This window comes from Narcine bancroftii, chromosome 2 (genome assembly GCF_036971445.1).
Source record: "Narcine bancroftii isolate sNarBan1 chromosome 2, sNarBan1.hap1, whole genome shotgun sequence".
Lineage (NCBI taxonomy): Eukaryota > Metazoa > Chordata > Chondrichthyes > Torpediniformes > Narcinidae > Narcine > Narcine bancroftii.
Genome location: NC_091470.1, coordinates 96149764 through 96164617, shown reverse-complemented (window position 1 = coordinate 96164617; position 14854 = coordinate 96149764). Strand labels below are relative to the sequence as shown.

At 45.2% G+C, this 14854-nt stretch overlaps 1 protein-coding gene across 20 annotated transcripts in view; it reads right to left on the bottom strand.

Moving 5' to 3' along the window:
* Positions 1 to 14854, bottom strand: part of LOC138753929 (vinexin-like) — an 83492-nt gene that overhangs the window by 41591 nt on the left and 27047 nt on the right. For 15 of the 20 annotated variants that reach the window (XM_069917502.1, XM_069917503.1, XM_069917505.1 and 12 more), the window contains one exon: positions 6663 to 6814. In XM_069917502.1, coding sequence (XP_069773603.1) covers positions 6663 to 6814 — 152 coding nt within the window. Of the gene's footprint in view, positions 1 to 2211; positions 2276 to 6662; positions 6815 to 14854 lie in introns of those variants that run through there. The other 5 variants (XM_069917514.1, XM_069917517.1, XM_069917515.1 and 2 more) reach the window with 2 other exon arrangements.

Below are 14854 nucleotides of genomic sequence, written 5' to 3'. Positions count from 1 at the left end.
CCATGACTACCACTGATTCTGAGATTCGTTCCAAATTTTCTGGATGACCTGGATGGGGGGATTGTAGAGGTTCACCTCCCTCAGGCTCTGGTGGGATGTGGGAAACGACCATGTACAACTCCTCTGCTGGCGACCGAGGATTGCATGTCCGAGATTGAAAGGCTCAAGTGGGAGCTACTTGCCTTGGTGTCTCAGCTGGGACCGACCATTGAGGACTCGCTACCAGCAGAAGAAGGAGGCATTTTGAGAGGTCCTGAGGCCCATATGCGAGATACCGGAAGTACAGATGCTGAGAGATATGGACCCTTCTTTTTTTCATTGAAGTGAAGGCAGGGAGCTTGTAGATCTGCTCCATCACAGATCCTGCAAGAATAGCCTGAGGTCCGTTTAATTTTACGTGACTTTGTTTTTGCCAGATCTGTCCAGTGACGATGCGCATCAGACCCTGTGGGAGGACCTACTGCAGGTCGGCCCTGAGGCTGTTGAGTGGCTGGAATCTCCCCCTCACTGCAAGAGCTGACTGGAGCCCTTCTCTGTAGCTAAGTTTCCATGGGCTGGACAGGCCAACAGTGGAATTCCCCAGAGTCTTTTGGGGCATCCTGGGTGTTGACTTCTCCAGGGTCCTGGGGTAGAGCCTGGCCACAGGGGAAACGTCCCTTTCTTAGCGCAGGGTAGTCGTAGTCCTGCTGTCAAAGAAGGGAATTCTCCGCTGCCTGAGGTATTGGTGCCCGGTATCTCTCCTTAGCACAGAATACAAGGTCTGTGCCCAGATGATGGCACCTACTTCCTTCGCCGAGGGGGATTGCGAACATCGGCCTCTTTTCACTGGGAGCTTGTGTGGGTCTAGGGCATGGTCTCTGGTGGACAGGCTGGACCCTGTCCTGTGGCGATGGGTGTTGGGGGGCTCCAGGGGGTGGAGCAGTACCGGCTGCGTTGACCCCCTATCAGCCGGGGTTGTGGATCCAAAGCCTGATAGGTTTTGCAGGAGCCAGTCCAGCACAATGCGAGCTCCACTGGAGCAGTTCCTGTACGGGGTGCTCAAGCCCACTTTCCACTTCCTCGCCCTCGTCAGCCATCCGGACATGCCATGGCAGTCTGTTTACCGCCCAGTGGTGAGGGGTTTCCCCAGTGGAGGTCTCTATATGCAGGAGTCCTCCCCCTTTACATCAGGGACCTGGGGTGGAGAGCGCTGACTTGGTTCACTGACACCCTGGTCACCTGTCACTTCTGCAGTCGGGAGGAGATGATGTACCGCATGTACGTGGAGTACGAGTGGTTGCAGCCCCTCTTCGCCTACCTGAAAGGGGATGCTCCTTCAGTTCTGGCTGCACTTCAGCCCCCCCCATGCTTCTACTGTCGCCCAGTGCAGAGGGATGTCGGGTGATCGGTGGATCTCCTTGTGGGTTGTTGTTGGGCCTAGCGAAACTGGCTCTTCACGAGTTCAAGGTGGCAGGTGTGGGGCGAGCTGACTACCTGCTCTTCTTTTGGAGTTACTCCAGGCCTGTATGTCCGGATGTAAGAATGGGAGCACACGGTATCCAAGGGGATGTTGGGCATTCTGGCCTCCCCCCCCCCCCCCCAGGGAATTGTGTGCATCGTCAATAGTAACAACAGGATTTTAATTTGAAAATGTAAATAGCATGTTGTTCGAATTTCCAAAGGCACAGATAGAGTAGGTGAGCCTGGAATAGTATAGCAGTTAGTGCAATGCTGTTACAGCACCAGTGTCCGGGATTGGGGTTTGAATCCCTGCCTATAAGGAGCTTGTACGTTCTCCCCGTGTCTGTGGGTTTACTCCAGGGGCTCCAGTTTCTTCCCACCCTTCAAAATGTACTGGGGGTTGTAGTTAATTAGGTGGCATGGGCTTGTGGGCCGAAATGGCCTGTTACCATGCTGTCTAAACTGTATGTCTAAACTTAAATAGAGTGTTCAGATGTAGTTCTGTGTAATTTTATAGAGTAATTATCCTTTGTTAAATAGGGGCAGCATATATCCCTCGATGAAATTGTCACCATCCACAACGAGGGGGCAGGTGGTGAGGATTATCTGTGCTTCCTCTGTGAGTTCAGTGATACCTTCCTCAGCCTTTCACTGAAACCCGAGGTTGATGTGGGAGAGGAGCTGCAAACCTCAACCACCCACTCCCCATCCTTCCCTCTGCTGCCTTCTCCCCTCACACCCCTCCCACCAGTGGCCACAGTCAGCAGTTACCTGTGGGCTTGTAGTGAATCTGGCTGAACATCTTCTTGTACCAGTCCCTTGGCTTGTCCACACTCTGTTCGCAGCACAGAGCAAGCAAAATAGAGACAGAGAGTGAGGGAAGAAAAAGTGGGAGAGAGATAAGTAGATAGAAAAAGGGAAAGTATGAGGCAGAGAGAGAATGAGAAAAATCAAGAGGGACAGAAAGGGTGGAGAGAGAGATGATGGAGAGAGAGAGGGTGGAGAGAGAGAGAGAGAGGTTGGAGAGAGAGGGTGGAGAGAGAGAGGATGGAGAGAGAGGGTGGAGAGAGAGAGGATGAAGAGAGAGAGAGTGCAGAGAGAGGATGGAGAGAGAGAGTGCAGAGAGAGGGTGGAGAGAGAGAGGTTGGAGAGAGAGGGTGGAGTGCGAGAGAGAGGAGTTGAAAGAGAGGAGAGGGTAGAGAGAAAGTGCAGAGAGAGAGGGGGTAGAGAGGTTGGGGAGAATGGAAAGATGGACAGGGAGGGGAGAATGGAGAGAGAGGATGGTGAGAGAGAATGGGGTTGAAGAGTGAGTGAGAATGGAAAGAGAGAGAGAGAGTGAGAGAGAAATAAGGCCACGCAGTCACAAGAGGCAGAGAATAATGGGGAGGAGATAAGGGACAGACAGAGTGGGAAGTGAGGGAAGAACAGAAGGAGAGAGGGACAAAGGGAGGGAGGCAGTGAGAAGGTTGGTTAGAGGGAGGGATAGGGACCGAGGGAGGGTGATAGAGAAGGGAAGAGGGAGAGAGAGATGAAGCAGAGAGGGTGTGAAACAAAGAGAGGAAGATGAAAGGAGTGTAAAGAAAGAAAAGACAGAAAGAGAATCACACAGGAGCAAAAGAAAGAGAGAAATAGGAGGACAGAGGAGGAGAGAGGGTGGTGGGGAGAGGGGGGGGAACAGAGAGACAGACAGAGAGTCAGCAACCATCATCATTCAACTTCGCCCACATCAGTCTTGTACCACCATTGTGTTCTGCTCCCCAACCTTTGAAGAGATCCAGATCAGCCCCTTCCCATGCCAGTGGACCATGAGGGGCTCTGTGGCTGAAGAACACAATGGCAGTGGACTGGCTACTAGTGACTTGAGGTGAGGAACCTATGCAGGCTGCGGACTGGAGATGGCAGTCAAGGGACTCACAAGGGACTGCAGACTGCTGGAGACTGGCTCGAGACTAGCTGAAGGGGTACCAGCTATCAGAACAGGGAAGTGAGAGGGAGCCGAGGACGCGGAAGGGTTCCTGGTTGTGTCGGAGGTTCGAATTTTGAGCTTGGGGAGCTGATGGTTTTGGACTGGACTCTGTAGGTCTGTGGGGTCTGCGGAGGTGCTGGAGGTGAATCCACAAACACTCGGAGACTCTGGGGGGGACTCTTTTTTGCTTCTCTTTCTCTGACTATAAAAGGTGCTTCCGGCAATTTCTGCAGAGGGCCTTACAGCAGGCGAAAACAAATTCCATGTAATATTGCTCTGCCTTTATAAATGAATCTTGAATTAATGGACATGACACTAAGGGTGCCAACAGACTTGGAATGGTTTTCTTTTTTGAAAATTATTTATTGTGAATAAAACTTCTACCCTGTTGGGGGGGGGGGGGGGAAAGAGCAATGTGACTGTCAGTCTCAAGCCACTCTCCAGCAGCCCACATCCTGGTGTGAATCCCAGACCCCAGCAGCTCACATCCTGGTGTGAATCTCAGTCTCCAGCAGCCCACATCCTGGTGTGAATGCCAGTCGCAAGCAGCCATATCCTGGTGTGAAAGCTAGTCTCTAGCAGTCCACATCCTGGTATGAATCCCAGACACAAGCATCGCACATTCTAGTGTGAATCCCCGACACCAGCAGCCCACATCCTGGTGTGAATCCCAGACACCAGCAGCCCACATCCTGGTGTGAATCTCAGTCTCCAGCAGCCCACATCCTGGTGTGAATCCCAGACACCAGCAGCCCACATCCTAGTGTGAATCTCAGTCTCCAGCAGCTCACATCCTGGTGTGAATCCCAGGCTCCAGAAGCCCACATCCTGGTGTGAATCCCAGGCTCCAGAAGCCCACATCCTGGTGTGAATCCCAGGCTCCAGAAGCCCACATCCAGGTGTGAATCTCAGTTTCCAGCAGCCCTCATCCTGGTGTGATTTCCAGTTACTAGCAGCCCGCATCCTGGTGTGAATCCCAAATACCAGCAGCACACGAATGTTGTGAATCCCAGATACCAGCAGCCCACATCTTGTTGTGAATCCCCAACACCAGCAGTCCACATCCTGGTGTGATTCCCAGATACCAGCAGTCCACATCTTGATGTGAATCCCAGACACCTGCAGCCCACATCCTGGTGTGAACACCAGACACCAGATGCCCACATCCTGGTATGAATCCCCGACACCAGATGCCCACATCCTGGTGTGAATCCCAGACACCAGCAGCCCACATCCTGGTGTGAATCTCAGTCTCCAGCAGCTCACATCCTGGTGTGAATCCCAGACACCAGCATCCCACATCCTGGTGTGAATCTCAGTCTCCAGCAGCCCACATCCTGATGTGATTTCCAGTTACTAGCAGCCCGCATCCTGGTGTGAATCCCAGATACCAGCAGCCCACATTTTGGTGTGAATCTCAGTCTCCAGCAGCCCGCATCCTGGTGTGAATCCCAGATACCAGCAGCACACATCCTGTTGTGAATCCCAGACACCAGCAGCCCACATCCTGATGCGAATCCCAGACACCAGCAGTCCACATCCTGATGTGAATCCCAGACACCAGCAGTCCACATCCCTGTGTGATTTCCAGATACCAGCAGCCCGCATCCTGGTGTGAATCCCAGATACCAGCAGCCCACATTTTGGTGTGAATCTCAGTCTCCAGCAGCCCGCATCCTGGTGTGAATCCCAGATACCAGCAGTCCACATCCTGATTTGAATCCCAGACACCTGCAGCCCACATCCTGGTGTGAATACCAGACATCAGATGCCCACATCCTGGTATGAATCCCCGACACCAGCAGCCCACATCCTGGTGTGAATCTCAGTCTCCAGCATCTCACATCCTGGTGTGAATCCCAGACACCAGCAACCCACATCCTGGTGTGAATCTCAGTCTCCAGCAGCCCGCATCCTGGTGTGAATCCCAGATACCAGCAGCACACATCCTGTTGTGAATCCCAGACACCAGCAGCCCACATCCTGATGCGAATCCCAGACACCAGCAGTCCACATCCTGATGTGAATCCCAGACACCAGCAGTCCACATCCCTGTGTGATTTCCAGATACCAGCAGCCCACATCCTGGTGTGAATCCCAGTCGCCAGCACCCCACATCCTGGTGTGAAACCCAGATACCAGCAGTCCACATCCTGATTTGAATCCCAGACATCTGCAACCCACATCCTGGTGTGAATACCAGACATCAGATGCCCACATCCTGGTATGAATCCCCGACACCAGCAGCCCACATCCTGGTGTGAATCTCAGTCTCCAGCATCTCACATCCTGGTGTGAATCCCAGACACCAGCAACCCACATCCTGGTGTGAATCTCAGTCTCCAGCAGCCCACATCCTGATGTGATTTCCAGTTACTAGCAGCCCGCATCCTGGTGTGAATCCCAGATACCAGCAGCCCACATTCTGGTGTGAATCCCAGATACCAGCAGTCCACATCCTGTTGTGAATCACAGACCCAGCAGCTCACATCCTGATGTGAATCCCAGACACCAGCAGCCCACATCCCTGTGTGATTTCAAGATACCAGCAGCCCTCATCCTGGTGTGAATCCCAGTCGCCAGCACCCCACATCCTGGTGTGAATCCCAGATACCAGCAGTCCACATCCTGATGTGAATCCCAGACACCTGCAGCCCACATACTGATGTGAATACCAGACACCAGATTCCCACATCCTGGTATGAATCCCCGACACCAGATGCCCACATCCTGGTGTGAATACCAGACACCAGCAGCCCACATCCTGGTGTGAATCCCTGACACCAGCAGCCCACATCCTGGTGTGAATACCAGACACCAGCAGTCCACATCCTGGTGTGAATCCAATCTCCAGCAGCCCACATACTGGTGTGAATACCAGACCCCAGCAGCCTGCTGCAGGCACAGGATCCTCACCACTGTACATTGTTACCTACACTCTCTATTTACACCATTATCACCACTGTGGGACCTTGCCGTTATTCCCCCCTCTGTTGTTTGAAAGACTTTACCTCAGTGCCCGGTAATGGGAGGACTCTAGACTATGATCCTTCCCCACAGCACTAAGCCTCGGTGTGTCCCTCGGCATGTATTCCTGCAATCTGGCCGTGCCACTTGGCAGCGTTCCCTCACCAACGTCTCCATGTGCTGCTGAACAGTGCTGTCCACAGGGACCTCCCTCAGTGGTGGACACAGACACTTCGTGCTCCATCCACACCTTCACCACGATGGTGACTACCATCCCATGCTCACTTACCGGCCTGGAGGCGATTGGCATTCCGACTTCATCCATTGGACCAATCCCGCCATACTTCACCCAGATCCGATGCTGTGTGGATTTGCTTTTCCTGCATGATGACTTAGGCTCCATCCCGATAGGATGTGTAGGACATTTGTGTGGTGCAGTATCTAACAGGATTGACACAACCCAGTCATACATAGAACACCCTCTGCACCACCCCATCAGACATCCCAGGGCCAGTTATAGAGCAAGTTCCACAGCACGGGTGATACAGAGCCAAGTCCCATCACTCACAGAACACAAGGAGGCAGGGACCTGAGGAGGCCCCTTTGCCCCTCAATCCTGTCCCACCGTTCAGGCCTCACTATTCCCTGTGTCTGCTCTCCAGGATGTTGAACTCCCTAATCTTTCCAATACTGATTGACCCCCACTACCTTCAAGAGCAGATTCGGCACACATCTCATTTTTAAATGGCCAGCCCCCAGTCTGTAGTCTCCAACTGGACAGCATTAACATAGACCTCCAGTTTCTGCTAGCCCACTCCCTTTTCTCCCTCTCTTCCCCATCCCTCCGTCTTCCTTCCTTCAGCTCTCCACCCCCTTCCCTCTCCAATCACAGAGCCATTTCCTCCCCCTGTTTACTGGTGTGACCTCCCTCCCTTATCCACCTATTACCTCCTGCCTGTGGGTCTGTGCCCTTCCACCCACCATTTTGTTCGGGCACCTGCCAACATTTTTCTGTACCTCGATGAAGGGCTCAGGGCTGAAACATTGATTCTGTATCTTTATCTTCGCTACATAAAAGACACGGTTTGACCTGTTAAGTTTCTCCAGCATCATACACAGTGTCTGCAGACTTTAGTGCTATACCCTTATTTGTGACTCCCCCAATTGTGAAAACACTTGCCAAGTCTCCCCCATCCCCCCCATCCTCGCCTTGATTTCTCAGCATCATAAAAGTCACTGCTCACACGGGAGGGTTACACCATCTATTAGACTATACGTTTTCTTTCAGACTAATTCTACTTTGGTTATCAATAAGTTTATTTTATGGGATGTGATGAAGACTTACTTAAGGGGACGAATTATAAGTTACATGTCTAAAATTAAGAAGGATTATATGAAAGAATTGGACCAATTGGAGAAAGAGGCAACGTGCTTAGAAAAGGATTTACAAAGATGGGTCTCAGAGGAAAAACATTGGGGAATTGTAAACAAGAATTCATTACAAACATATAGAATGGAGAAAACCATAATGAGAACTAAGTAGAGATATTATGAGTTAGGTAAAAGGACTCATAAGGTCCTTGCTTGCCAACTGAACAATGAAACAAGTTTCAAGAATTATGTATGCAGTTAAAACAGAGTCAAATGACATTACTTATAAGCCTCATGAAATTAATGAGGCTTTTAAACAATTTTATTCTCAGTTATATAAATCTGAATCACAGAGAGAAGATAATAAAATAGAGGATTTTTTTTGTCACAGACAAGGTTAACTTTACAAGAGCAAAGGGAGTTGGATGCCCCCTTCACATCAAGCATTGAGCTCATTACAAAGTAATAAATCTCCAGGAGAGGATGGTTTCCCACCTGAGTTTTATAAAGAATTTAACAATTTATTAATTCCAATAAGTATATTGCATATTTACAAATATGGAGCCCAAATATATATGATAAGTAATGTGGATTAGTCTTTCCTCACCATCCCTTATAATCTTGCTAGATATTATAGTTGATGATAGTTAGTTCTCTGTGCTTTCTGACCTGCCTACTACAATCCATTACTACAATGCTATTATTCTCCTTATCTTTATCTTTTTTATTACTTTAGCACATTATTTGTTATATGTTATTAATATTGATTTTTTTGGGCTGGGGTTAGGGAAGGTTTAGTTTTAAGGGGAGGGGGTATATTTGGTTTTGTAGTCTGATGGATTATGTTATATTTTATATCGTATATAGATATGTTTTGGGAGATAAATGGTGAAGTTTTTTTAAGTGTAGGTGACAAACACACACAAACACTTCTCCACACAGATCTCATTTAAAATGCCAGAATTTGAAGAATGCCTATAGGGACTTCACAAGTAGGTGTTAATTGGACTTGCTGAGGAGTATTGTTTTGGAAAGCAACAGATAAATGGAATCAGAAGATTGGGTCTGGTGCTGCAGTCTGTCTGAGTGTAGTTTGCTGTTCTAAGAGGGTCCTCTGTGTGTGTGTGTGTGTGTGTGTGTGTGTGTGTGTGTGTGTGTGTGTGTGTGTGTGTGTGTGTGTGTGTGTGTGTGTGTGTGTGTGTGTATGTGAGAGAGAGAGAGAGAGAGAGAGAATTCAATTCTACAGTTCAGCAGCAGTTGGGAATGGAATATGACAAGCTGGCAAGCTTGTGGAAAAACCCCATTTTGAAGATGGGTTGTGAGTTCTTAGTTCAATCTGTTCAAAGCCCATGTGGTCCATAGAAGAGGAGATGACTGGCTGTATAATGTTTCACCTGAGATAATGGAAACAGAAAAGGAACTCAGTGGTGACCTGAAAGAAAGAGGTAATCATCTGGAAAACCCTGATGGGGCAAGTTTCTTCAGCAATACACTGAAATGGCTGATCGGAAGGAATCAGTTGTATGAGTCCAATGAGCAACAAATCTCTCTGAAGACCAACAAGAACCTTCCTGAGTGGTAACTATTTACTTTTCAAGCACCAAAGCCTGGTATGTGTTGGAGTCCAGTGATCATAGGGCCATTAGCTTCAATGTAATTATGGAAAGGGATGGGTCAGGACCTAAAATTGTTGTTTTTGAGTGGGGAAAAGCTAGATTTGAGGAGTAGAGAAAGGATTTACGAGGAGTGGATTGGGACAATTTGTTTTATGGGAAGGATGTAGTGGAGAAATGGAGGTCTTTCAAAGGTGAGATCTGAAGGGTACAAAATCTTTATGTTCCTGTTAGGCTAAAAAGGCAGGGTCAAAGATTTGAGAGAGCCATGGTTTTCAAGGGATATTGGAAACTTGATTTGTAAAAAGAGGGAGAGCTACAATAAATAGAAGAAACAAGAAATAAAGGAGATGTGTGGAGAATACATCAAATGTAAAAATAATCTTTTGAAAGAAAGAAGAAAAGCTAAAAGAAGGTATGAGGTGGCTTTAGCAACCAGGGTGAAAATAAATCCAAAAGGTTTTTTTACAAATATGTTAATAGCAAGAGAATGAGGAATAAAATTGGTTCCTTAGAGAATCAGAGTGGACACTGTGTGTGGAGCCAACTTGTTTTGAACAAGTTCTTTTCTTTGGTATTCACTAAAGAAAAGGATATTGAATTGTGCTGGGTAAAGGAAGCAAAGAGGGTAATTATGGAAAACATAGTGATTAAGAAAGAAGCTTTTGAAGCATATTAAGGTGAATAAGTCTCAAGGTCCCGATGGGATTTTCCCCAGGACATTGAGAGAATTTAGTGAGGACTGTGATTTGAATGTCATTCAAGAAGGGTAAAGTGCCAAAACATTGGCGTATTGCTAATGTGGTTCCTTTGTTTAAAAAAGGTTCGAGGAGCAAGCCTAGCAATTATCGCCTGCAAGTTTGACGTCTGTGGTAGGTAAATTAATGGAAGGCGTTCTTAGAGATAATATATAAATATCTGGAGAGACAAGATCTGATCAAGAACACAACATGGATTTGTTCATGGAAGGATTTGATCAATCTTGTTGAATTTTTTGAAGAGGTGACTAGGAATGTTGATGAGAGTAGAGTAGTGGATGTTGTCTATATGGACTTTGATAATGTTCCGCATGGAAGATTAGTTAGGAAGGTTCAAGCAGTATGTATTAACTTTAAAATAGTCAAATGGATTCAACAGTGGCTGGAAGTAGTTGCCAGAGAGTCATCGCGGATAATTGTTTGTCAGCCTGGAGGCTGGTAACAAGCGGTGTGCCTTAGGGTTCTGTATTGGGTCCTTTGCTGTTTGTCATATACATTAATGATCTGGATGATGGGGTGGTAAATTGGATTAGTAAATATGCAGATGATACTAAAATAGGTAGTATTGTGGATAATGAAGAGGGTTTTCAAAGATTGCAGACAGATTTGGACTGTGTAGAAGAGTGGGCTGAAAGATGGCAGATGGTTTAATGCTGATAAGTATGAAGTGCATCATTTTGGTAGGAATAATCAAAACAGGACATGCATAGTAAATGGGAGGGCATTGAGGAATGCAGTGGAGCAGAAGGATCTAGAAATAATGGTTCATAATTCCCTTAAGGTAGAATTTCATGTGGATAGGGTGGTGAAGAAGGCTTTTGGTATGCTGGCCTTTATAAATCAAAGCATAGAATACAGGAGCTGGGAGATGATGTTGAGACTGTTCAAGGCATCGGTGAGGCCAAATTTAGAGTACTGCGTGCAGTTCTGGTCATCAAATTATAGGAAGGATATCAACAAGGTACAGAGAGTGCAGAGAAGATTTACGAAAATGTTACCTTGGCTTTCACAATCTAGATTTCAAATAAAGATTGAGCAGATTAGATCTTTATTCCTTGGAGCGTAGAAGGTTGAGGGGGATTTGAAATAGGTATTTAAGATTGAGAGGGGTAGAAAGAGTTGATGTGGATAGGCTTTTTCCATTGAACATGAGGGGGAACTTCTTCACTCAGAGAGTGGTGGCTGTGTGGAATGAGCTTCCAGGAGAAGTAGTGGCAGCAAAATCCATTTTGTCATTTAAGGAAAAATTGGATAGGTATATGGATGGGAGGAGAATGGAGGGTTATGGGCAGGGTGCAGGTAGGTGGGACTAGAGGAGAGGACTTGGTTTGGTGTGGACTAGATGGGCAGAGATGGCCTGTTTCCATGCTGTAATTGTTAGATGGTTTTAAGATTCATAAATGTTAAATTCTGTGCACAGTATAAGAATTGCCTGATACCAGTGAACTTGGAGGAGTGAGAAGTGAGATTGGACTGTGAATCAAATAACTTTTCTGAACTTACACACACATTACATGCACGTGTGCTTAGAAGGGGGTTAAGTTAAGTTAGTAGTAATATGTTAACGTTTGATCCTGTTTTTATGTTTACAGAAAATCAAAAGTAACATTTGTTTAAGTGACCATTTGTCTTGGTGAATTTCTATTGCTGCTGGGGTTTGGGGTTCTCTGGGCCCATCACAGTAGGCAGTAATAAGCTTTATGAAAATGATGGATGTATCTGGATTATATATAATACAAGTTTGCAAACTTTAAAAATAAAGTATTTATAAAAAGATTATTAATTCCTCCTTTTATGGATGTATTAGAACAGGCGATGGTAACATATACCCTCCCAGACACTAAAAACTGCAATAATAACGGTAATGCCAAAAAAGAAGATCTTTTAAAACCAGCATCTTATCGATGAATTTCTTTGTTAAATGCCCATTGTAAGGTAATTGCAGAAGTTTTAGCAAATAGGTTGATGAAATTTTTATTAAAATTGAAACATAATAATCAGACAGGCTTTGTGAAGAAGAGAAAATCTGCAGATAAGGTAATTAGGTTACTTAACACATTTAGCACAAAAGGGGAGATTTTAGTGTGGACGCACAAAAGGCATTTGATAGATTAGAGTGGGACTTTTTGTCTTTGAGAAATTTTGAATGGGTGCGGTGTTTATAAATTGGGTTAAAGATTTATACAATAACCCCAGAGCTAAAGTTGTTACGAATGGGCAGGTTTTAACATTGTTTCACTGACCAGATCTAGTAGGCAAGGATGCCCTTTATCACTTGATTTATTTATTATGAAGCACTTGCAGAACTAATATGAGCTGATCCAGATTTGAAAGGGTTTAAGGTTAATCAAGAAGAATATATAATTAATTAATTTGCTGACCATGTTTTGGTTTATTTGACAGAGCCAATAGGTTCACTACGTAAATTGTATTTGAGATTGGAGGAATATAGTAAGGTTTTGGGTTATAAAGAAAACTGGGATAAAAGTTAAATTATGCCTCTTACTATAGGGGATTACACTCATTGTCAATGAGTTACTGAATTGAAATGGACAGTGAGCAGGATAAGATATGTAGGTATATGGGCAGATAATAAATTAGAGAATGTATGTCAACTGAACTCTGTACTTTTACTTAAGAAAATTGGTGAGAATTTGAATAAGTGGAAGATGTTGCTAATTAGATTATTGGGTAGGGTTAATTGTGTTAAAATTAATATATTTCTGAGGTTTCAATATTTATTTCAAACATTGCCAATAATGATACTACAATTTTCTTTTCAAGAATTAAATAAATATATTAGAATTTTTCTTTGGAAGGGTAAGATTTCAAGAGTTTCTTTAGAGAAATTGACTTGGAAATCTGAGTTTGGAGGTTTGCAATGACCAGATTTTAGAAATCACTATAAGGCAGCTCAAATTAGATTTTTAACTTCTTTCTTTGATGAGAAAGAAAAACCAGCCTGAATTAAAATAGAAATTGATAAAATCTGAGAGAGGAAATCGGAAGATTTTGTATATAACTGAGAAGCAAAGTTACTATCTGGGGAAAGGGAAGCATCTCTGTTGAAGCATTTGATTAATATTTGGAGTAAAGTAAATGATGAAATTGGAACGAGGAGTGCGGACCGGGCTAAAGTGTCTTTGATGCAAAATCGACATTCCATTTTCATCAGGTAACCAAGTTTTAAATATTTGGTTTTGGTAGGGAATTAGATATACAGAAGGTTGTTATGTAGGAAGAAGTTTAATGATATTTGATCAATTAAAAAATAAATATGGGATGCAAAATAATTCCCTTTTTTGATATTATCAATTATGGCCTTATTTGAAAGATAAACTAGGTCCGACAATGTCATTTCTGAAATGTGGTGATTAGAAATATTCATTCTTCTTCTTTGGCTTGGCTTCGCGGACGAAGATTTATGGAGGGGCAATGTCCACGTCAGCTGCAGGCTCGTTTTTGGCTGACAAGTCCGATGCGAGACAGGCAGACACGGTTGCAGCGCTTGCAAGGGAAAATTGGTTGGTTGGGGTTGGGTGTTGGGTTTTTCCTCCTTTGCCTTTTGACAGTGAGGTGGGCTCTGCGGTCTTCTTCAAAGGAGGTTGCTGCCCGCCAAGATGCACGGTTTGAGGCGGTGGTCAATGTGGCAGGCACCAAGAGCCTTCTTGTACCTCTTCTTTGGTGCACTTCCGTCTCGGTGGCCAGTGGAGAGCTCGCCATATAACACGATCTTGGGAAGGCGATGGTCCTCCATTCTGGAGACGTGACCTACCCAGCGCAGTTGGATCTTCAGCAGTGTGGATTCGATGCTGTCAGCCTCTGCCATCTCGAGCACTTCGATGTTGGAGATGAAGTCGCTCCAATGAATGTTGAGGATGGAGCAGAGACAACGCTGGTGGAAGCGTTCTAGGAGCCATAGGTGATGTCGGTAAAGGACCCATGATTCGGAGCCGAACAGGAGTGTGGATATGACAACGGTTCTGTATACGCTAATCTTTGTGAGGTTAATATGTAGTAGATATATTACGTCATTTATTTTGGCTATGTATACTTTATTGCAGAAGGGAACTAGTAAACAGGGGATACATAGGTCCAGACAACTTTGGGAGACAGATTGAAACGTTAATATTTATGAAGTAAATTGTGTCTGGATAATCTAACTATAAATGTTAGATATAGGCTAGTCCAATACAAATTTTACATCATTTATATCTCACTCTGCAAAAGCTAAATAAACTGAAATCCAATGTATCTGATCAGTGTTTTCGATGTGGTCAGGAAGTAAGGACCTTTTTACATCCCACTTGGTCTCGCTCCAAAGTGAGAGCCTTTTGGTCAAATTAGACATTTTATTTATTTCCACAAACTCCAATGTTATTTTTATTAGGTGGTATTGAGCGGATAAGACCAAAACAGAAACTATCCACACATCAAAAGCAATTTGTAAAAGTTGCCTTATCAGTAGCAAGAAATTGTACAGTAGTGACATGGAAATCAGATGCCCACCTGGGTATGGAGTGGTGGAACACAGAAATACACATTTGTGTTCCTTTGGAGAAGATCACTTATAATTTGAGGAATAAATATGATGTATTTTTTTTAAATTTGGCACCCATACTTAAGAATTGAGGGAATTAATTTATAAACCTTTTCCTTAAGCCTTGAACTTTGTTAACCTCCTTGAAATTATTGAAAGTAATAAATGATTCATTTTGTGTGGTGAGGGGGAACTTATG